Consider the following 22,315-nt stretch of genomic DNA (forward strand, 5'->3'; position numbering starts at 1 on the left):
GAGAAATCCACAGCCAGCAGATGTACAGATAATAAGAATCTCTTTCAAATGTATTATGGGTAAAGAATCCCAAGCACAGCTTTTCTTACAAAACATCATGGAATTATTATTGAAAACATGAAGAAAGGCAGAAATAGTCAACAAATATTTATTCTTTGTTTTGGGAAACAGCTACTGAGGTAATCCTACCACACGATGCCAATGAGATGCCCTCTTTGGCAATCCTAAATTGTTCCCATTTAAAAATCCCCGAGTTACAGTTCATATGCCAACAGCTGATACCTCTAAGACTTCCAGTCTTTCTGACGTTTACTATAAGATCTCTTTCTGTACATTTTCCTAAAGAACAACAACTAGCAGCTTAGATGCATTAAATACATCTGTTCTGCCAATTCTTCCTTACATATTGGGAAATCTTGTGGCACTGAATGCTGCAGTTCTAGATACTTATTAATCAAAGAACAATAGGATGGTAAAAGGAATTTAAAAATTGGCTGTTTAAATGTATTATAAAGAAATATTGTGCATTTAATCCTACTGTATACTTCAAGCAATATTTACTACACTACATCAAAATTCACCTGTTGGTCCAAACTTTCATTTAAATTATGTTAGACTCTACCATGAGTACTGTTTGATAGTTTTAGATGACTTACACATGCCCACACATATAAATCTCTTACCAAGTACGTGCAATTTATTCATACAAGAACAGACATTTCACAAGTGACAGCAGACATTTCTGGATACCAGTGATACTATTATCCACTGAAAGTATCAATCCCTTCAACATCAACTACATCGTCACATCTTGCTGGTCCAAAGCTGTGGTTATTTTTTGTAGAAGTAATTATAAAATAATCAACTTGTTAAACTACATGCAGAGCACATCAGAATAGTTTTTGCAGTGCAGAGTAAGACTGATGGCAGTTCACTCCTGGCACAGAAAAACCAGCAGCAATGAACAGCAATATCACCCACTACACTGTATACAAACATGTAAGTGACATGTCAATCAGTGTAATTTCTGGAAGCAATCTGATCAAAGGTCTGAAAGATGTCCAAGCTCAAAAGAGATTGTAGGCAGCTATGCCCCTTTGACCAATATTTATAGCTACCACCTTTCTCCTGATGGCAAAAACCACTAATGCCATCACACCCCAAAAAGAGCACCCAGCAAGCATCAATTCAACAGTGAAGGCTGCATTATGAGCACCAGTGAATGTTGTTGGGACCTCTGGTTTTTTGATCCGAGAGACTACAATATTTCTTTATATTTCTTTTCCCAGGAGGAAACTATACACACTTTGACCTACTGTTTCTTTTTATCTGTCTCAAACCCATCACTTTTTTCTTTTTGGTGCAAACCCTGTAAGACACTGCCACAGTTCTTGGAAATCAAACCCTAGGAGTTAAATCACTTATATAATCTGACATGCTTTAAAAATGTCTAGTACATTAATGAGGCAGTTTGCCTTTGGGAAAAAAGATAAGACTACCATACCAGATTTATAAATTTATCTTTTATAAACATATCTCTAGTCAGTCAGTGGATTGCCATCAGAATGAAAACTTCCTGAGCTTCAGTCCTACATTTTTTTAAATATGAAAAACACCTGCTACTCTCCAAGCCTTTTCGTTGAAGGTAGTTTTACTAGTATATCCTAAAGAATATGTCAACTTCCTTCTTCTTTAATTTGCTCCCTCACCTTCCATGAGAAAGGACAGTACAGGAAGAGACACAGTGGAAAAAAAAATCCAGAACTTTAAACAAAAAACAAGGACTTTTGTTTAAACTAAGAAGTGCTCTTAAAAGTTAATATTTTATAATAGACAGTTAGCAACATGCCAATCTCAGAGACACTCCCTGACAAAAATCTGTCAGAGCATGAATTATGTAATCTACTAACCAAGGAATTATATTTTCCTTTGGAGCAAGAGCTTACTCCAGGCAGCAGCATCCCAAAGTGTATTTGCTCTTTCTCCTGGCAAGCCAGGACACTTCCACCTTACCAACAACGGTGTCAACAATAATCTCCACTTTTGATTCACTTGGCTGTAAAAAGGAAACATTTCCCTTTCTCAAATTCTGATATTAGAGTTCAATTTCAGCATGATTACACTGAAACAGAACAACTTCAATGTTTTCATTGTCATTTCAGCTATTTTCATTTACCTGTGTGTATGCATTACTACTAGATGTTAACTGGAATGAGTAAGGAAAGAATTATTTTTCTTTCATCTGTTTGACTTGAAGGGAAAACTTCAAGCAATTGTGCAATCTAGGGCAGCTGAACATTTTACTGAGGTGTTTTAGAATATTATTTTAATGTAACAGCAACATGGCACTAAAGAGCAGTGAGCATGAAAAAACAGGTACAACCAAGTGAGCTTATGTCTGATGTATTTCAGACTGCCATCCTGCTTCACTAAGAACAAGCCTCAAAATTACTTTCATAGTCCACGCTTCTGCTTGCATGCTACGCTGCATGTGTACTTGCCAGTCACCTAATATCAAACTGCAGTTAACTATGCTTCTGTTCACCTTGTACATGACTCTATCCAACTTCACCTCCAAAATCCTCATGTAGCTGCAAAGTATATGACATTAGGCAGAAGAAACCTAATTTGTAGGAAAAGATGACCTACAAATAAAGTTCATTCAAGTAACGTACGTAACCAAACTTTAATGATACTCCCACAACTGCCACCCAATGTTGCCAAGACACCCAAGAGTCTTCTACGACTGCTTCACTAGTTGTAGTGCAATATACTTCGTTCTTGTGTTAAAAAAGCAGTACTACTGTGGCCCCTACAGACAAGTCATGGGGAATTTACTGTATTAATAGCTCACATCTGAACTGTTTCAGATTCAATGATAGCTTCCTATGATTACATACATTTTCCAGCTACGTGAATGAGGTAGTTACAGAATGCTTTTATGACTATAATAGCTGCATATTCCTCATGAAACATTAGAAGACATGAACAGTTATATTTTTTTATGGTTCTCCCTAACTCCTATTTTTCTATAGGCTACTGACTAGCAAATCTCAGCAGTGAATTTCATTAGCTGTCTTGCAATTAATATTTTTTCTTGAATATAAATACTTTCCTGCAAACAGGAGCAGAAAGTGTATACCGTTTCACTGAAAAAAAATGCCCCAAGCACAGCTGGCATTATCTAACAGTGGCTATAACACCTGTGAAAGCAAAGTTAGAACATTCTTACAACTTTTCAGGGAAGAAGTAAATTATTTCATGTATGCTCTGCAGGAAGTACATGAGCAATTAATTTAATCAAAGAGGATTTTATAGAACCTCTGTACAGCCAACAGTCTAAGGTTGTCTTTCTTATCTCTTCTAGCCAGTATTTGTGCACACCCTGTTCATCCCCATAGTCCTTCAAATTTGGATGTCCACACATAAACAGTCTAGCTTTGGAAGAACCAGATCAAAGACTATCTTTCACAGCTTCAATGTTTCCTGTATTTACCACCTCTGACAAACTGCAAACACTTAACTACATCTAAAAAACAAATCAGCTAGAGTTTGGGGAACTAATGAATAAAATTCTACTAGAATTCAAAATGTTTTAGAATAATTTAATGAATTAGAATAACTTTGAATGTGGAGTTCAGACCACTCCTCCAAAGCTTCTCTGTGAGACTGTTATGCTAAGTAGGGAGAGATTTCAGTGCTGCTGTGTTTGTTCAGCAAAGAACATCCTGGCAAGTGAAAAACGCAAGCACACAATGAAAGATTCGTGAAAACAAGACTGGAAGCAGCCAGCTCAGTTTCATACGAAAATTTCTGGCAGACATTCAACTCCTTCTGCTGTTTTTCTCGCAAGCACATCTATTTGTGTGATGTCACCAGATTCAGCGACGGAGCCTGAACAAATTGGACTGACAAGTGTCTTACAGCCTGCCAGCGTCTCAGCACATGTTGTTACTATACAAAGGATGTCTAGAAACCAAACGTGCTCTACAGATTTCACAGACTGTAACCCCTCCTAAAGGCGACTACAGAGAAGTGCCTATGGAGAAAGGGGGCGGGGGAGGGAATTTTAAAATCTCAGTTTTGGCCAATCCATCTGCTTTGCAGTCATCTCAATTCAGAAAAAGTGAGGCAGAAAAATGCCTCAAAACTCACAGCCAACTCTGTAGCCCACACTGACACAGCGATCACCATCAGTAACCTGAATGTACTTTTCTTCCTGCAGATATTTTAATACCATCAGAAGCTCACTGGATACCAGGACTGTCTCTTCCCCATCATCACACATCTGCCTGTAGTAGTTATTGTGGTTGGAGTCGATGAGGTGTAAAATTAAAGCTAGTGTAAAAGAAACACATACAATCACACCAACTTTTTCAGGGTTTTTTTTGCTTTGCTCTTTGAGACGTCCTGAATGTGAGCCCTCCACAGAGAGAACCTACCACAACTAGGATTTACAGAACCACCCCCACTACAGTACATTTGTTTCTTAGCTAGGAAGTTATGATCCAGGAGCACTGATAGCTAGCTTCTGAGAATTCATGCTAGGTAATGTTTTTTTGTGTGTCTGTTTTTAAACAAGACACAAATCATTACTCCTCACTTCAAATAGCCCATGCTGTTGCAAAGGTCTGCCCCAAATGCTGAAGGTACTGGAAAGAGTAGATGAACCAGAAAAGCCAGAGGGGAAGTACAACCTACACCACGTGAAGAAAATTATTTCAAACATGAAGAAACATGTTTCAGTGAGTGAGTGGGGCATCACAAAACCTAGATTCCATGCCTTTTGGATCAGTGGCTAGGGAAGAAAATTGCTTCAGTTCCATGCCTCAATAAAACCAGAACTAATGAATTTTATATTACCAAAGTAATTTTTGCTGTATATAGGGAAAACAGCATAATTTGGGAAATACTATTCAGTAGCATCAACATGTGAGAGCAAGGGGTTCAGGCTTTTTGACCCGGAGAACGACTCACCCTTCTGTTTCTACCCGAGTTACCAAATGATAATTCTTAACACTCTCTCCAGAGAGTATGGTAAAGAAAAAATACAAAACAACTGAAAGTAAAACCAGAAATTCCTTAAGATACTTTTTATGTTCAAGAAAACACTGCTAAATATATTTTAATAGACACATGAAAAACTATTATAAACACATATATGTTTGCCTGTGTCAATGGATATTTTGTCTCCAATTCACTTAGTTGAGTCTCACTTGAAAGAAAGAGGCATATTTACATGGCAGAATGATGGCCTACATTAAAACAAGGGTAAGGGAGAAAAGATAAAGAGTATACAGAAGAAAGGACAAGCATGAAATACATACCTGTTCATAAGAGAAACATAAAAGGGTCATTTAAAAAGAAAAAAAAATAAAAATCAAAGGACATTCAAAGTAAGTCCTATGATTTCAGGAAGGACTCAGAAAGAACATCTGAAATGCTGCTACAAGTGCAAAGTGAAGTGTGAAGGTTATTAGTTTATACTACTGCAGTACATACAGGCTGAATTCTATGCAGTTGTTATGGCATCTGGAGACCTACCAAAAAAAAGCAACAGATTCTACTGGCGACTGACATTCCAACTGAAGAAATTGCCTTAAGAACTTTACAGAATGACAACTGGAAATATTTACAGAGTCAACTGTTAAATAATCTTCCCAGAGCTAACACGTCCTCTAATTCGAGGATTAAAACAATTCAAGATTTGTATGTCACAATCAGAATCACATGCCAAGACTTCCTGCCTGCAAACTGGGGGTTGGGGGTGGGCAGGAGGGAAGGGAGGCTCAAATTTCTTTATTTGCAGTATAAAGAAACCCCCTTCATTTGACACTGATTCAGGAACCTGGCAGTTCAAGTTACTGAAGCTATATCCTGTAAGCTCTCTTCTATACTTTGGCAGCTTCCTAATTTTCAAGAAAATAAAGGATGCTGTCTTAGAAGTAAAAGATTATTATATAACTCAATTTTAGATGAAAAAGATGTTTCTAAAAAGTCATAGACTTTCACAGCTAAAGTCAAAACACATCCCTCAAATTAGCAGTAAACTATCTTAACTCCTCCCACTGAAAACAGTTTGCTTTCCATGATACTTCAATCTTCAGAGAAAAAAAAAAAAAAAAGAGAACTTCAATATTGACTTTGATTTCTAAAAATTACAAAAGCCTCTTCCCCAAAGTAATTTGTTAACACCTAAATAACTTCTGTCCATATAGGTAATACTCCATCTTTAAATACTGCTTTACTTCCACATTAGCTGCATTCTTAAAAGAAGGGAAAATACTTCAGTTAGAAAACAATCATGAATGAACAAAAATATTTAACACAGTGCAGGGGCCCACATAAACACGGTAAGAGAGAAGGCACAAAAGGAACCGTGGATGAGAACTGAGTGCACATAAAAACATCTATCTGATACAAGGCTGTTATTTGTAGTTTGCCCTGGATACCCACACAAGTGCAACTGCAGGACTAAATCCTACTTATTTTTTGAAGCTCTACCACCTTGAACATGAGATTGGAGAGGAAGAAAAAGAAAATAAACATTCTGCATATAATTCTTTACTATCAAAATCCACTGCTCAGTGTAACACTCTTGATGGTAAGATTTAACAGAAGTCCCACGTTCTTGACCCACAGTCCTCTCACAGCACTCTTCCACACCCTTTGCTGTCTGCACAAGCACAGATCATTCCCACATGAGCAGCCTCATACAGCAAGCATGGCAAAAACCCAGACAAGTGCAGACAAAACCTTTTCTAAACAGCTCTGCTGCCGAGAGACTGCCCATACACAGGTACCCTGAATTTGCAAAGCCAGGTGAAGTCTGTGCTGAAGGCACTCAGTCACTGTATGTTTATGGATGTATATTAAAAAAAATAAAATAAAATTGGTAGCAGCATAGCAGCACAAAGCAAGTGCATCTACTTTTTCCTGAGATCACGTTAAAGATTCTGCATGCACCTTAATGATTAGCAGTTTCTAAAGCTTAGTCATTGTAACACTGAGCAGCAGAATTACTTTCTTCTCTTCCACACACACCTTCAAGGAATTCACTATGAGTCCAGACAAGTTCAGAGACCCAGCACTCCAATCAAAACACCTCATTACTAAATATCCAGGATTGAGTCTCAAGGACTGAGGACAAACCTAATGCCTGGGAGAGGCTGTATATTGTTGAAGAATTTTAAATGAAGTCAAATGTACACACACACGCACATGTAAAAGCTGTATCCATCACCAACTTTTCTGGATTTTTAAGATTAGATGGGACAGTTTAACAGAAATGGGAAAAAATGCATAGAAATGTTAATTTCCTTTATAATTCAGAACACCTTTAGTTCTGACGTAATTTCCAGTTTACATATGAATAAATGGAGACAGAATGGTGACTCAACTTGCTGATGAAGATAAAAGCAAATATTCCAGAAAAGGAAGAGCTCCATTCTCATATTTTTAACAACACTTGTACAGGTCTTTAGCTGTATACCAAGATCCATAATTTGTTCTATCCAACTTTCATAAATACAGTGAACTGACAGAGGTATTGATAAACAGAAGTTTTAATAATTCATAGGTCTTTATAGAAACATTCTTGAAAGATCCAGTATTTTCAACCCAGAATTCACTGTTCATAGATGGGTCCACATGCTGAACTGGCCTTCAAAAGTAACTCAAAACAAGCAAATATGTTATCAATGGGATTTTGTCTGCTGTGCAGGGGCCTTTCTTTCTGGACACCCTTCTCCCTCCCTTCTTTTTAATCTGACTGTGAGACCAGATTTACTACAATAGCAGTAACAATGGAAAGACTGTCAGACTGTCGGACAATGAAACAAGCAATGAGCTACAATTTCTCATCCAATACCTGAAGCGGCACTAATAGCTGTTCCAAGGAAAGGTGTTCACACAGTCAGAAAAAATTGATGAGGACGGAAAAATAAGTCAGATTTACACAGCAAATAAAGAGAAATTACAAATAGGTGGAATGAAGACTAACATGACTTGTAACTCATTAGGATAAATTTACTCTGAAACCCTTTAACGAGGCAAGGAGGAGTAAAACCTATCTATCCACCTACTCCACAGAGGTTGAAAGACTCAGCAGTCTGTCACACAGGATTTGTTTGCCAGATTTTCTGTTGATTGCATGTTTGTACTTATTTTAAGAACATGGAACCTATCTTTCAACTGAAATTACTTAATTTAATATTTATACCTTTTTAAACTGTTTTTCCTACCACTACTATGACTTTATAAGATAAAATTGCTGTGAGACTAGAGGAAGGGCAGGGACAGAATTATCTGCCCTCATTCTCTCTGCTGTTTCTTCCCTTGCTAAATAACAAATCTAACACTGTAACCAAGCTGTTGTTTATTTAGCAATGTTCTCCACCATCCACCCTCCTCCCTATCTGACAATACTTTAAAGCTCTGTAGTAAACAAGGTTCCTTTATTAACCAAACTTAAGAGATATGTCATTCCGTATCTGTCAACAAGCCCCAGTGCAGAAAGGACTAACAACACGGATCCAAACCAACATACTGGACTAGTCTCCTCCTTTTTAAGCACCTATCCTATACTCAGCTTCTGCTGAAACTGTGTCAGAGAATGCCGTTAAAAACACTTCCTCCACAGTAGCACCCCACTGACGCTGGTACTCATCACAACATCTGATGTCTTCCCACAGTCACAAACTTTGACTTCCAGTTACCACTTCTCCAAATACTGCCAGAGCCGCTCTTGGTACCATTCCACACCATTTCACCCTGAATGCACTGTCTCATAGCATCCATTCATAGCTGTCCATCCCAGTAACATTTCTGACATGCTTACTCTTACTCTATTAACTAAGAGCTACTTCACCTGTTCACTAATTGAGTGAATCAAGTGAAAGTAATTTTTTAGCACTTGAGTTTCCAGAGTTACACAGAGTACAGATGGAGGCCATCTGTTATCAACCATGATTTTTTTTTTAGATAGAACTATAGCCTTCTCTTCCACACAACCTGCTGGAAAAGAATGAATCCTAATCCTCCTCTAGCTGGGAGCCAAAGCTGAAGAGCACCCTTGGAGAGCAAGGGTGAGCTCTCAAAATGTAATTACAATGCTCTGGTTGCAGATCATTTATGTACTCCACCCAGAACAAACCAATCCACAAATAACTTCCTTACCAGTAATGGGGCAGTCCTTTCCTTTAAGACAAGGAATTAGCAGTTATTAACCTAAACCAGGCATAATATAGCAATAGCTATTGTATGTTTAAAGGTTTACAAAACAACCATGATGCCCTCAAAGCATATGAGCTTTCTAAAAAGATACAAGTTTGGCTTCATGTGATAGACACAAGTGCACACTGGGATCTAGAACTATTATTTTCAAGAGGGAAGTCCTATAGGAGGATGCATGTGTAATCAATCACCATAACTGTGAGTTATAAGTACTAACAGATATAAATAGCAGCATAAAACTAGGAAACAGACATGCCATAAGGAACACACGAGATACCAGCACAGGTAATCTACTTTAAATATTCCTCCTCTTTTTCAGCCACAAAAATTTCCCTCTTTTTTTTTTTTTTTTTTTTTTTTTTTTAGGAAGCACTTTCAGAATTTTATTTTTATATACTCTCAGTTGTACTGCAGGACAATATAAAGAAATTTAACTTAAGGGTTGCTGCAGCCCTATCCACTTTTAACTGACATAAAAGACAGTTTCAAGGAAAGTGCAAATGGAGATCAATTAATACCATCTGTATTTTCCTTTTAATTGTGGAAGAAGTCCTACTGTTGCTCTGAGATCAAATTACAAGTGCTCTGGAAACTTCCAACATGTAGATCAATTATTTCAACTCCTCCTTCATTTAACTGATGTGATAACATCTTTTTTTAATAATAATTTTACAAAAATTCTTACAACCTTTTTAACCTGTGTTCTGTAACAAGTAGCAACAAAAGCAGAGCAAATTGTTTTTATCTAGAGCTTCCAGCCTTAAGACCTGCATCTTACTACAGCTTAGTTCCTCACAACAATGTACCAAGAGGTCTTTGCTCTTAAACAGTACTCAGCATTATTGTATTGTAGTAGTCTTGTACTAGTGCAGTAATTCTTGCTTTGTAGCAATACTATATTAATATACAGTACTTATTAATTAATTGTAGTCATACAGAAAAAAAACCCACCAGACATAGACCATACAAATGGTAAATTTAATTCGTATTTGTTAAATATGTTATTACTGTATTTGTTGACAATGAATACATAAACAGAACATGCAGGGTAATGAAACTTCAGCACTCTGGGAATAACAGCTTTAGCATTTATCAAAACCTGCTGCATTAATAAGGTAACACAGTTTGCCTGGACTTTTATACAAGTACTATGTTCTGATCTCCCACATCTCCATCGGTTTTTGACTAAAGCTAGTATTGAAGCTGTGGCTGTGTTACTCCTTCTAGCTTGACCAACATACTATACAATTTTAAAATAATACTAAATGATTCCAAAGGAAGATATACCCTGCAGTAAGTACTTCCATAACACACAGTCATAACTTTTTGTAATCTCAAAACCATGAATGCATATGGCTTACAAGGACTAAAAGACATGATTAAAATTTTCAGCATGTAGCTAATATACATGACCGTTATTTGTTACATAGATAGTATTATTTTGTGCTCTCCATCTCATGAGTATTGCCTTATTTCACACTAAATGCCAACTTTCTAAAACAAGATGCTTTTCAGTTACACTTTTGTACAGTGCCAACACAATATGACTTGAACTACTAGGTACCACAGCCCTACAAATAAAGGCTACTGTACTAGTCACAACTGCTCAGGAAGTCAGCCCAGGGCTTTCCAGACTAACATAGGTTCAGTGAGCTCTCCTCTTTCAAACAGGAAAAAAAAAGGCAAAAAAGCACGTTATTTATTTCAAAGTTCCTGATCAAAAAAGACACTTAAAAGTATTGTAATCTGCAATACTTTCCCCCAGCATTCTAGAGATGCAGCACACAACTGCATAATAAGTTTCTCACAATTAAATATATTATATGCATTTGATATTCATACATAAGCATCAGATACTCATTACTTTCTGGGCTTCAAATGCACAAACAGATTATCTCAAACTAAGTGCCTATAAGAGAGAGAAATCAGTCTTTATTGTCTGGCAAATGCAACCCACCTTTTGTGACAAAAGGTAAGCAAAGAACTAAAGGTATTAGTGTACAGATAACACAAAGGTATCACAGGTTGCATGACCAACTCAATAGCATTGCAGCCAAGGCCTCTGATGATGTGCCAGTTCACAACAGAGATGATTAAAGAGGCTACTGCCCTGTCCTGCCCTCTCTGTCCCTTCACTCTCAGAGATTCTCTCCCTCCAGCAGCAGCTGAATTTCACAACACAGAACATTAACTTAAACCAACAATTTCATTTAATAGTAATAAACTGTGCTACAAACCACAGCAGCTGAGGAGCAAAACACCACTTGCTTTATCTTTGCAATGGCTATGGTAAACTCTGGCATAGATGCAAGGTGTCCGTACCATTAAATTAGCTTCCTAAATCATCTCCACAGCACTTGCCCCAGTCATGACACCACCACCCCCATAAAAAAAACCAAAACCCTAAAAACCCAATCAAGTAGTGGGAAAGTATCCTGGAAAATCTCATCAAGATACTAAGTTTTTTTCTGCATACTCATGTCAAGCCTTTCTATTCCCAAAGACATCTCAATAGCCAGTATATGTTAAAACTGTACCACTGTTGATCTGTTTAGCTGTTAGGAAGATGAAAAAAATTTCTGTCCTCAACTATCTAAAGATACATGGCATTAATTTAAAGGTAAGTTATGGCTTCCAAAGCAGCACCAATGAATTTTTTTCTCTTACCTCAGAAAAAGCATTTAAAAAAAAAATTAGTAGGAAGTTTCAAGAAATGAAACAGTTCCTCTCAACAAACACTAACATACAGTAATTTTTCCTCAAGAAAAACTTTAAAAAGTTAAAGTCCTGTTTCAGTCTACAAGCATACTAATTACACATGAAACAGAAGTGACAGTTATACTTTAAAGAATTATCTCATGCATATTTAATCAGGGCTTTACTATAGAAATTGCACTGTAATAGTGGGATTACTTATTTTAGAGTCGTTTGCACAGTATTGCTTGTTCCCTACAGATGTCACTGATGGATGGTAGACTCAGCATGGAATTTCTTTGCTCCACACTTACACCTCTTTGGCTGACCTAGTACGGGAGGCCTGACACCTACACTTCCTCACTTCCAGATATGTTAAAGGGCTAGTGCTCACAACTCAACCACCCTCTCTTTCACTACAATTTCAGTGTGAACTCCCTTTTAGGTATTGCAAAAATTTGCCCGCTCCCCCCCCCCTTTCTTACTGTCCACAACAGGGGTAGGTATTGAATCTTACCAGCCTGACATCTATCTCAGAAACACCACCAGAGTCAAGGGCAGCATCCAAAACATCGCAAAAATCGCCCTTAACTGCAATTCCCATTTTAGCCTCTGAACTACAAGAAGTTGAAGAGAAAGAAAAGGCCACTTCCCTAAAGCCTTCACATGAGTGAAGGCACACATAGTGCTTAAAACTGAAATTAAAAGACAACTCTTCTTTGGTCAGCCATCGTCACTAACAGATAAGCAAATTTCAGCACTGAGCTCTGCCCATCAGCAGGTTTTTTTTCTGTTTGCTTGTTTTTATTCAAGTAGTGCTTGTAGGCCAGGGATTTCAAAACCATAATGTCAGCAGCATGTCATTACTACCTGGTAAATCATGATAACTTGCCATTTTTTTTGCCCTTGAATGCTAGAATGTGGTGTTCACAGAACTCTGAGATGAAAAATAAGACCAAAAAAAGAGCAAGTCATGTTTATTTAAAAAAAAAAAAAAAGCTCTGTAGTGCTGCTTTATGTTCATTTTGTTTAAAAAATTTAAGCCTCAAATTTCATAGATCTCTTATAAGCTACTCAGTTTCATAATACACCAGAAAATATCCAAAACTGAATATTCACTTCTAGGCATCTAAAGTGACACTACTATGAAACAGACAGGCAAACACTTGTAGCTGAGTGGAAGCTCTATTTGAACAAATGAAAGGAAAAAATATTATGCCTTTAAGATTCATAAATTTGGATCATATGATATATAGAGAGTTCTTAAATGGATGTTAAAGACCAAACAGTGCAAGGATAAAAGATTAACAAGAGCAAACAAGAGACAGGTCATTAGGATTTCTCAGGTTTGGGAGGGTTGAGCTTTTTTTCATGTTGTTGCCAAGGCTCTTCTAACAATCAAGAGAAACACATTGTCACAATACTCCCAAAGAATCTGTACTGAATAATTCCATTTAAAAAAAAAACCAAACCCCAAAAAACTCTAAAACAAACCCACAATACCAAAACACCCCACAAACCCCAAAATTCCTTACCACTCATTCAGTAAGCCAAGAAAATTACTGCAACATAGTAAGCCTTTTGCACCTGCATAACTGGTTGAGATTTAACATAGAACAGTAGAGTGAAGGAAGATTATCACATAGTGTCTGCATTTAAAAAAACCCCAAAACATACTGATATAGATAACTGATACAGAATAGTAACCAACCTTGTCCCTTCCACTAACTTGCCAGTCAATTAACACTGGCAAAATCTACATAGTTAATATTGTACCTTCAAAATGACTTAAAAAACTAGTATGAAACTCAGCACTGGTTACATTGCACATAGATGGTACATGAAGAGCAGAAATTTAGGATGTTAGTTTAAAACATAAGCCCCCCCCCCCCCCCCTAAATTTCATCAAGAAATCAGTTGCAAAATTTCTACTATAGCTACTGTGCATTCTAATGTTACTAACAAGCCTTTTAGCGTTCAAGCTGCTCAGACTTGAGCAGGTAGGAAGGAATTAGGGAGCATATCTAAGCGCCCAAAACGCACATACATATATACTTGTGTTTATGCACACTTGCACACACAAGAACTTCATACACATACTTTTCTAGGGGACAAAAAACAAATCCCAGACCAAATTCAGTATTTACAGTAGTCCATATTATCATTCAACACTCTGATATAACCCATTTTGAAACCTCAGGGAACACTTCATCTGAAAGAATATCAAGCTGGTCCTGAGTTTTGGCACACTACAAGACTGAATAGTCTGCAAAACATACTGTGTTAATAATATGCACAGCTAGTATTTTCCACCGTTACTACCACTCTCAATTCAGCTGCCTCATGTGCCAGGCTTGTTTACATCCAGTTTTCATACCATTTTGCAGCTATATTGATTTCATTACAGATATAGTTGGAGAAGTACATAGGAAACGTTTGTAGACAGAACACTTGAAAAAAGGATAGAGGAAGCTGCTGGAATTTCCAGCACAGTAATACTTACTTCCTACGTTCCACCAGCCCACAACACAATGCTCTGACTAGCCAAGTCCTACATCCACAGTAGAGCTCCAACACTTAAATGAGAGCTTCAGAGAAACTTTACTGGTGATAAAGCAGCTGTGAATAATTTTTTTTTTTTAGGAAGAAGACTCCTACAGTACTTTTAAGTCTTCAAATCCTAACAGATCATAAAGCAACCCTCTCACCAGAGTAAAACTGACTTGAAAAAACACAAGCAGTAGACACTCAAAGAACTCATCCCCAAAGAGGATATTTACAACAAAAAAACTTTCCAACACTGCTGAAAAATGTGTCTATTATGGATAGAAAAAACAATTTTCACATTCTATAAGTCCTGGAGACTAGTAGTGCAAAGATATGAATTACTGGAAAATCGGTCTTCAATAAACAAAGACAGACTTCCTTTTTACGCTGCTTCCACAGTAGCACAAGGACAGGAAAGATACTGAGTGGGTACAAATTTCACTCCAACAACTTCATCTTGAGGTTGGAGTGGAGGATCAAAGACCTTAGGCATGCAGAAGTATGTAAGAAAGGAGGAGAAAAAAAGCATAAAAATAAGAGAAATTAATATAAAAATACTTTGGTTTGTATAACGAACTGTATTTAAAAAGGGTGGGGGGAGGCACACAAAAGGGAACAGAAGTCCACGAGTGTTCATTCTAGCATTTCCATACTTTCCACATCTTCCGATTTCACTCTTTTCAACAGCTATATCCTATATACCTTTTCTTCCTATTTCACAACAAAGCTATTCTGGAACAAAGTGAATTTTTCATTGTGAACAAAGAAAGCCTCTACAATAGCATTAGGTGGCAACTGCTAATCAGCGCTTCACTATATTATATGTATTCAAATAAGAAGCTGAACTGGCAGTCAAATAAAAATGAGAAAATAAGAGACAACCTCAAGTTTGCTTTGCAAATCCACCTCACCTTAAATTGAGGAGGCTTACTTCCTAAGTTTGGCTAACATAGTAACTATAGTAAGCCTGTTATTATACATTCACTTTCACTGTACAGAAGCGTTAAGAGGTAAATTCCCTACAGTAGTTTGTTCGCAGTTTTTAGGTCCAAAGTACAAATTATGATTTATTACACTTAGAGATTTGGACACAGTAGAATCCTAAATGCACATCAGTCATGTCCAACTTACAAGATGCATGTTAAACAAGTCATTGACCTCAAATTGCAAGTGTATTGACACATTTCATCCATCACAAGAAAATGCCCATGCAAACTAGGTCTTACCTTATCCTTTTCATGGGGAAGGAGACACACTGGAGGGAGACAGGAAAGAGACTCAAAACTCTCCTTCCCATCAGCATTAGTGGTTGCTTTAGTGTTGAGCTGGTACAGAGGTCCATCTTTAAGGAGCCTACCATGGCCAACAGCACGTTTGACAGCTAGTCGTAATTGCTGGTGAAAAATGGAGGCAGCGCTACCTCCAAATAACGCAGACACATCTTTCTGACCTTTCAGAAAGCGCTCGATGTTCTTCAAGGATGAGCCACTAGACTCAGCCAAGCCCTCAATTGCCCGTTTGATAAGTTTATTCCAGTCCACATTTGGTTTACCATCCAACTTGCCATGGTTCCGAGGCTTCGGAAGTGCTATTCTCCCAGGATTATCTGGATCCTTGTAGGAGTTGAGACCCTTGTTGGAGACTTTTAAAATAGTTCCATCTTTAACACTCAACTCCAACTGTTCCAGAACAGTTTTGCGGTCCAAACCATGCGAAGATGACACTGCATTGCATATCCTCTCCTCTGAAGGACGCTGTTTTTGCTTCTTTACCTTTTTGATTGCCTCCAAAATCCACTCTGTATACAGCGGGTTGGCGAGTTTTACCATGGTGAAGAATTCTGTATATCCATAGAGTCGTTATCCTTTATCCCGATGCTGAACAAGTTTCACACGATGAGAAAACAGATTCTCGAATGATGGGAACCAGCTAACCATAGCATACACGTTTTCTGTTCTGAATTACTCCTCCTTTCTCAAACATGTTTTCACACTAAAGAGAGCAAAGTAAAACAATTAGAAATTTCCTTATTCTTTCCAATAAATCCCATAACAGCTTCAAAGAAGGTTTTTTCCACAGAGGTATAGAGATTTTAGCGTATCTCACCTCAGCTTCTGGTCTGCGCACTCACAATCGGCAGAACTGTAACATTAGGCCTGGAAGAAAACAAGAGAGACATTTCCAAAGAACAGTTAGAAAAATGAAAGAAGCAGCAAAAAATCAGCAGCCAACATTAATTCATTAAACACATTAGTTTTAATCCACTACTAGTGTTCAGAAACCCTTAAGTAATACTTAAGGTTTCATCTTCACTGCTAACAAAAGCATGCTTTTGAAAGTATGCACTGAAATAACTCCATACAACCTTGAGAAAAAAAGCGTGCCCTTTTTATTTCCATCCATAAGTCAGCATAAATTCTATACCGAGTTTTACATCATTACTGGGCACAACCTAAATAAGTATTTGGGAGGTAAAAACCACCACAATAAAGATCTTAAAAAAACCAGCAACTCTCTTCATTTCTACATATGGAAGACACTGTCTGAAACTTCAACCGAAAGCACCAGGAATAGCTAAGAGTCTTAAGCAAACAGCAAGAAACTTTCAGCGCTCTTCTAGGAGCGTAATCATAGGTCTGATTCCCTCCTGCTAAGAAAAGCTATGACAGTTGTTCCATCAAGGAAAAAAGTGAAGAAACCCAGCTGGAGATTGTAATTAAATGTTCCACTTTCAGAGACCAGAGAAAAGAAGAATACAACATTATAATCTTCAGTATAGATGAGACACACTGAAAACACTTGAGGACAAAGTAACAGGTGACCATACACAATGAAGAAGGAATGCTTACGACACTGCTAATTAAAGATGTAGATGGAAGGGTAGGAGGCTCTACTTCACAGCCTTTAGTTGTTTTTAACAAAGACTTTTTCTAAGTATGATAACAGTACATTGTGCTGAAGTTCTACTGCAAGAGTACACTAACCAAGAAGTATTTGCAAATTATTACAAGGAATAAGGATTTTCTGCAAGGGAACTTTTAGTCACAAGCTAGTAATCAACACAGTTCTCCCATTCTACTTTCTAGTAAGTACTGAAGAATTTATCAACACAGAACACATTTGCATACAGATATCAAGACTCGATTGCACAGCTCCATACAGCCAGTACTGGAAAGATTCAGAACTACTGTTTAGACCAGAAGGGACGCAGCGCTTGCCTAGCTCCTTTAGCCCATGAACAACAGATGCGAAAAGAAACACGGTCCCCGAGCACTGCCCGCTCGGCAAAGCGAAGCTGTGCTCCCGGGGTGCCCAGCACGCCAGGATGCCGGGGCCAAGGAGGACGCAGCGCCCTGTCCCCAGCAGAGCTCCGTGCGCAGGACGTTACGTAACCGCCCAGCCAGGCCGGGGCGATACCGGGACGGTCCCAGCCCGGCCAGGTCGCTCGCTCGTTCGCTGTCTGCGCGACAAGCGGCCCCTGCACCTGCCACCGCTCGTCCCCATCCCCATCCCGGACAGGCCCCGCACACGGCGCCCCGAGGGGCGCCCAGCCTCAGCCGAGGGACTCACACCAGCGGCATCAGGAGAAACGAGGTGCAGGCCGCAGCTCCGGCGCCCAGCTGGGCCCTACACAGTTCTTCACCCTCACGGAGACGGGCAGCGCAGCGCGGCTCCTCGCACCGGTTTGGCCGGGCCCGCGCCCGCCTCAGACGCGCTCTCCCGCGCCAGGGGCGGAGAGGAGCGAGGAGCTCAGCCCGCGGCCGCCGGCCTGCACCGCCCGCCTCATCCGCGCCGTGCCGTGCCCGCCACCGCCCCGCGGTGTAGGCCCAGAGGGCCTCAGGGGAGCGGGCGGCCGGGTCCGGGCCTGGCACAGAGCGGCGGCGGGGCCGGAACAGGCCGCGAGCCTGGAGCGCCCAGCGGGCCTTCCCCTTCCCCAGACCGCGGAGCTCGCCAGCCACCTATCACCGGGTTCCCCAGCACCAGGCACCTGAGTCAGTGGGGGTCCCGCCGGCGCTACTTACCGAGGCCCGCGAGAGACGGGAACCGAGAGGCAAAGGCCGGACGGCGGCGAAGCCCGAAACTGACACGGCGGCCATCTTGGGTCCGGAGCTCTGCGGCGGGGGGAAGGGGGTGTGGGAGGGGAACAGCCCGCGGCGGGCGGGGGCGCGCGCTGGGAACAGCGCGGAGGGGCGGGAGCGGCAGCCGCCGGGAAGCGCCGCGGGGGCGGGGCCAGGCCGGGAGCGCGCGGCGGCAAGGGGCGGGGCAGCCGCCATGGGACAGAGCGCGCGGGAAGGCGGCCGGGGCCGGGGCCGGGACCGGGGCCGGGGCCGGGGCCGGGGCCGGGGCCGGGGCCGGGGCCGGGGCCGTGTCGGTCTCTCTCTCTCTGGGGGGGTAGTGGGGGGATCCTCCGCGCCTCGGACCGTGGGTGTGCAGCCGCTGGTAAGCCGGCGGGAGGGCTTGGGCGGGCAGCCGTGCCCGGGTGTCTGTGGTTGTGACCTGTAAGGTGGAAAATCCGGCTCTTAGGCTCAGTTAAACTTGCGCTTGGCACAGTGGCTCTGGGTTTTTCTGGCTTCAGGGCACCGAAGCGGCATAGAGTTCCGACACAACGACGCCCTTGGGCCTGGAGAGCGGGTGTGCCTCGCCTGTGCCTGCACGTGTAAGACTGGTCGGTCCTTGGGCATTTTTGTGAGGTAATGTCTGTAACTTTCTGACATATTTGATACGTTTGTAGTTTGTAGAGTAAAAATATGCGGCCAGAACGTTAGCGGTTCCATGCGGAAATACCTTGGGAGCTGTCTAGGTACTTTGGTCTGGTTTCCGCGGAGCTGGCTGTCACTGAAATCAAAGGGAGTCTGTCCGAGAAGAGGGCTCCATCCTTGGCTAATTTAGACAACTACCTGGTTCTCTTCTGCTCTGCAGAGGTACGGTGTTGGACTACCGTGTCCTGAAAGTTGGCAGAAATGAGCAAAGGGCAAATTCTCATTTTACAGCATTCTCTTCTAGGTTATGTTTGATTGAAAGAATCTCATTTTGTTACCCATCCTGAATGGCTGTGTGCTGCATGCAATTCTCTGATCATCTCTATCTAACCTCTGTCTCATTTTACTACTTGTGTGTATACATTATAAAGTAGGCATTTTTCACCATTGTCTTATAGCAAAACTGATGTATAAAGTTTCATGTGAGTTTGCCTTTAAAAAAAAAAATCATCTTAAGAAACATTGTGGAGACAGACTTGATAAATTTGTGATGTTTTTTGAATGGCTTTGTTTAGCCCTTGTCTTGAGGTGAGAAATTTCTCTTTTGTGCAAGAGGAACTCTTCTGATGTTTTAACAGAATAGGTTTTCGGTACAAAAGTTAAATGTTCTCAGGGAATTACTTATTACATGACACCAGTGGAGTTTGAGATGCTGTTGTGCAAGGTACTGTACAAACAATTCTGTTTCTGCCATGTAGATTATGGAGTTCTGGCCTTGTCTGAGTTGGATTCTCCCTACAAATGAATCTCTTCTTCCACCTGCTCCTGAGTCTTCAAAATTTGTCTGGTTCTACACTGCGTGGTTTCCAGTCCCTTAAATTCCCTTAAATTACAAGGCTATGGTGCTGTATTCAGAAGAGCTAATGGAGATATAAATGTAATTTCCAGATTAGAAAGTAAAGCAAGACTAAGAGGATTCAGTACATAACAGTGAAAGACAATTGTGTTCCTACAATAGAAAATATCAGTCTGTAGACTCTATTCTGTTTCAAAATTGTCAGTGGGTTATTATTAGCACTCTTGCAAAATTAATTGTTTTGGCTATTATAAATTTTTAAATGGCCTATTTTCTTCTACTCTCTTTTTCATTTTCACAGCACAGGCTAACAGTTAAGTCATCAGAATTCCTGCATATGGCAAAGTACAGATGGTAGGGAATTGTTTTATCATAAATGCAGCGCACGGTTTGGCAACACCATTTTGTAGCACTGCTCTTTGACTGTACTTAGGCTTCTCTGGGGGTGAACGTACTGAAACTGATGTATAGTCCCCTTTAGTAAGCAGTTTTCAAGCTGTCACTGAATTAACCAGCAAGATGAAGTTCTGTCCTAGCAGCATCTTCTGCCTTGGTTCTCCTTTTAGGTTCCAGTTTATATAAGCTCCCGAGCCACTGTGGAGGCTGACTTTCAGAACAAAACGTGATCTTTGTGGTAACAGTTTGGAAGCAGCCAGGTAACCTTTCTGCAGCAGTGAAGAGTGGTTTAACAGCAAATTGTTCTCTGCAGGTGTCAGCAAGACACGTTAATAAACCTGTCTGATTTTAAAGCAGAAATGTATTTCCGCTTTTTCCTCCACAACCTTCTCCTTTGGTGTGCAGAAATAATTAATTACCTTCTTGTTGCTTTTGTATTGGCACTGGTGGTTTTGATGGCTAAAGAAACTGAAATAACTAGGAAAACTATGGAAGTGACAACATCATGAAGTGTATAAAATACTAACAATTTTGATGATGGGTGCTAGCAGTCAGAGGGAAATGGCACTTTTTAAACAATGTATAATACAAACAAAACTGAATTGCATTTCATGACACAAAGAAGAAGTGTCTGTATTGAAAAGACATATCCCGTGAATGTTGATCTTCCAGGTTAAAATCAGAAAGTTCTGAGTTTCTCTGAAAACCAAATGTATAAAGGCTTTATGTTGTTGGTCAGTTTAACTATATGCTGCTGCTTTCTGTCTAATACCTGTATGACTCCCATTAAGACAGCCTCCAAGAGCCTCACAGACTGATAAAATAATCTTTACAATACCTTTGTGTTAAAAGTAAAGTGATTATATTAAAATAATAATTATTTTAAATTTAGAACTGCTGTAATTAAATGACATTATAACCCCATTGTTGCTCTCAAATGTGCAATTCATTATGGTAATTTGAATTAGACATTTAAAAAACATTGTTTGATGTTTAAGAATGCATTTGATATAAATCATGACTGTAAAAGAAAAACTAATATTTAGGTCATTTCTCCTTATTTTCTGCTATAGCAAAAAGCTTACCTAGTGCATGTTGATTTATGTAATGCTTTAAATAAGGATGTCTGCATAAATAAGGATGTACTGCATACAGTAGTACTAAAAGTTAATGTCAGGGTAAATAAACTGACCTCTGCCCCATTTCTTGGGGATAATATCTACACCATACTCATAGAAAATAAGATCTAATATACATTTGAACTGGGCAGTTTTTTGAGTTCTGACATGAGTCCATTCAGCTTACTCCTCATCCAGAGTTAAGTGATACCACTGCTTAAAAGATTTGCCCACAGTCATGAAGCATAGTCAGGTGTGAAGACTCAGACCCTCATCTTTCAGTGCTCGTGCAGCAGTGCTAACGAGTAGGCAGTTGCCTTCCTTCCACGTAATAGAGGTCATGCACTTAGACAGCTTATTTAATGGCATGAAAAAGACGTATTTTCGTTGTTATTTGTTTGTTCCCGGCAGAGTAGTAAAATTGGAAAATTATTCTGCCTGACTCAGAAGTCCAGATACCTGCTATATGAATGTGAAACACCTGTTCTGATTATGCAAAGGAATTGCTTGGCATGGAGTTTAGATACATTTTGCATGACAATTGTCACTTTCCTGCCAGCTGGATCGTGCTTTCAGTAGTGTTATTACTCTGTAGTGAACAAATCGGCAAAATAATACATTGGAAAACATCCGACTGGCTGCTCCCCAGGGCAGCAATGGGGTTACTTCATTCTATAGACTATACCGAGAGGTCTACCCTCAAGAAGGGTACCCTTGGAAAAAAAAATAGAAGCAGGCATCGTTTTTAAGGCCTCGGGCTCTGTTCTGTC

At 39.9% G+C, this 22,315-nt stretch overlaps 1 protein-coding gene and 1 long non-coding RNA gene across 2 annotated transcripts in view; one reads left to right on the top strand and one right to left on the bottom strand.

Moving 5' to 3' along the window:
• The window catches only part of KAT6A (lysine acetyltransferase 6A), a 46,543-nt gene extending 27,957 nt beyond the window's left edge, over nt 1-18,586 (bottom strand). The window contains exons 1-3 of the mRNA XM_074928328.1: nt 18,498-18,586; nt 16,582-16,631; nt 15,702-16,467 (exon numbers count right to left, since the gene is read on the bottom strand). Coding sequence (XP_074784429.1) covers nt 15,702-16,304 — 603 coding nt within the window. The 5' untranslated portion in view covers nt 16,305-16,467; nt 16,582-16,631; nt 18,498-18,586. The remainder of the gene's footprint in view (nt 1-15,701; nt 16,468-16,581; nt 16,632-18,497) is intronic.
• A 239-nt stretch (nt 18,587-18,825) lies between these two features.
• LOC141971301 (uncharacterized) lies at nt 18,826-21,228 on the top strand. Its single transcript, XR_012635268.1, has 3 exons — nt 18,826-18,915; nt 19,052-19,166; nt 20,333-21,228. It is a non-coding gene; the product is annotated as an uncharacterized LOC141971301 (long non-coding RNA).
• Nucleotides 21,229-22,315: the final 1,087 nt, after the last annotated feature.

This window comes from Athene noctua, chromosome 28, assembly GCF_965140245.1.
Source record: "Athene noctua chromosome 28, bAthNoc1.hap1.1, whole genome shotgun sequence".
Lineage (NCBI taxonomy): Eukaryota > Metazoa > Chordata > Aves > Strigiformes > Strigidae > Athene > Athene noctua.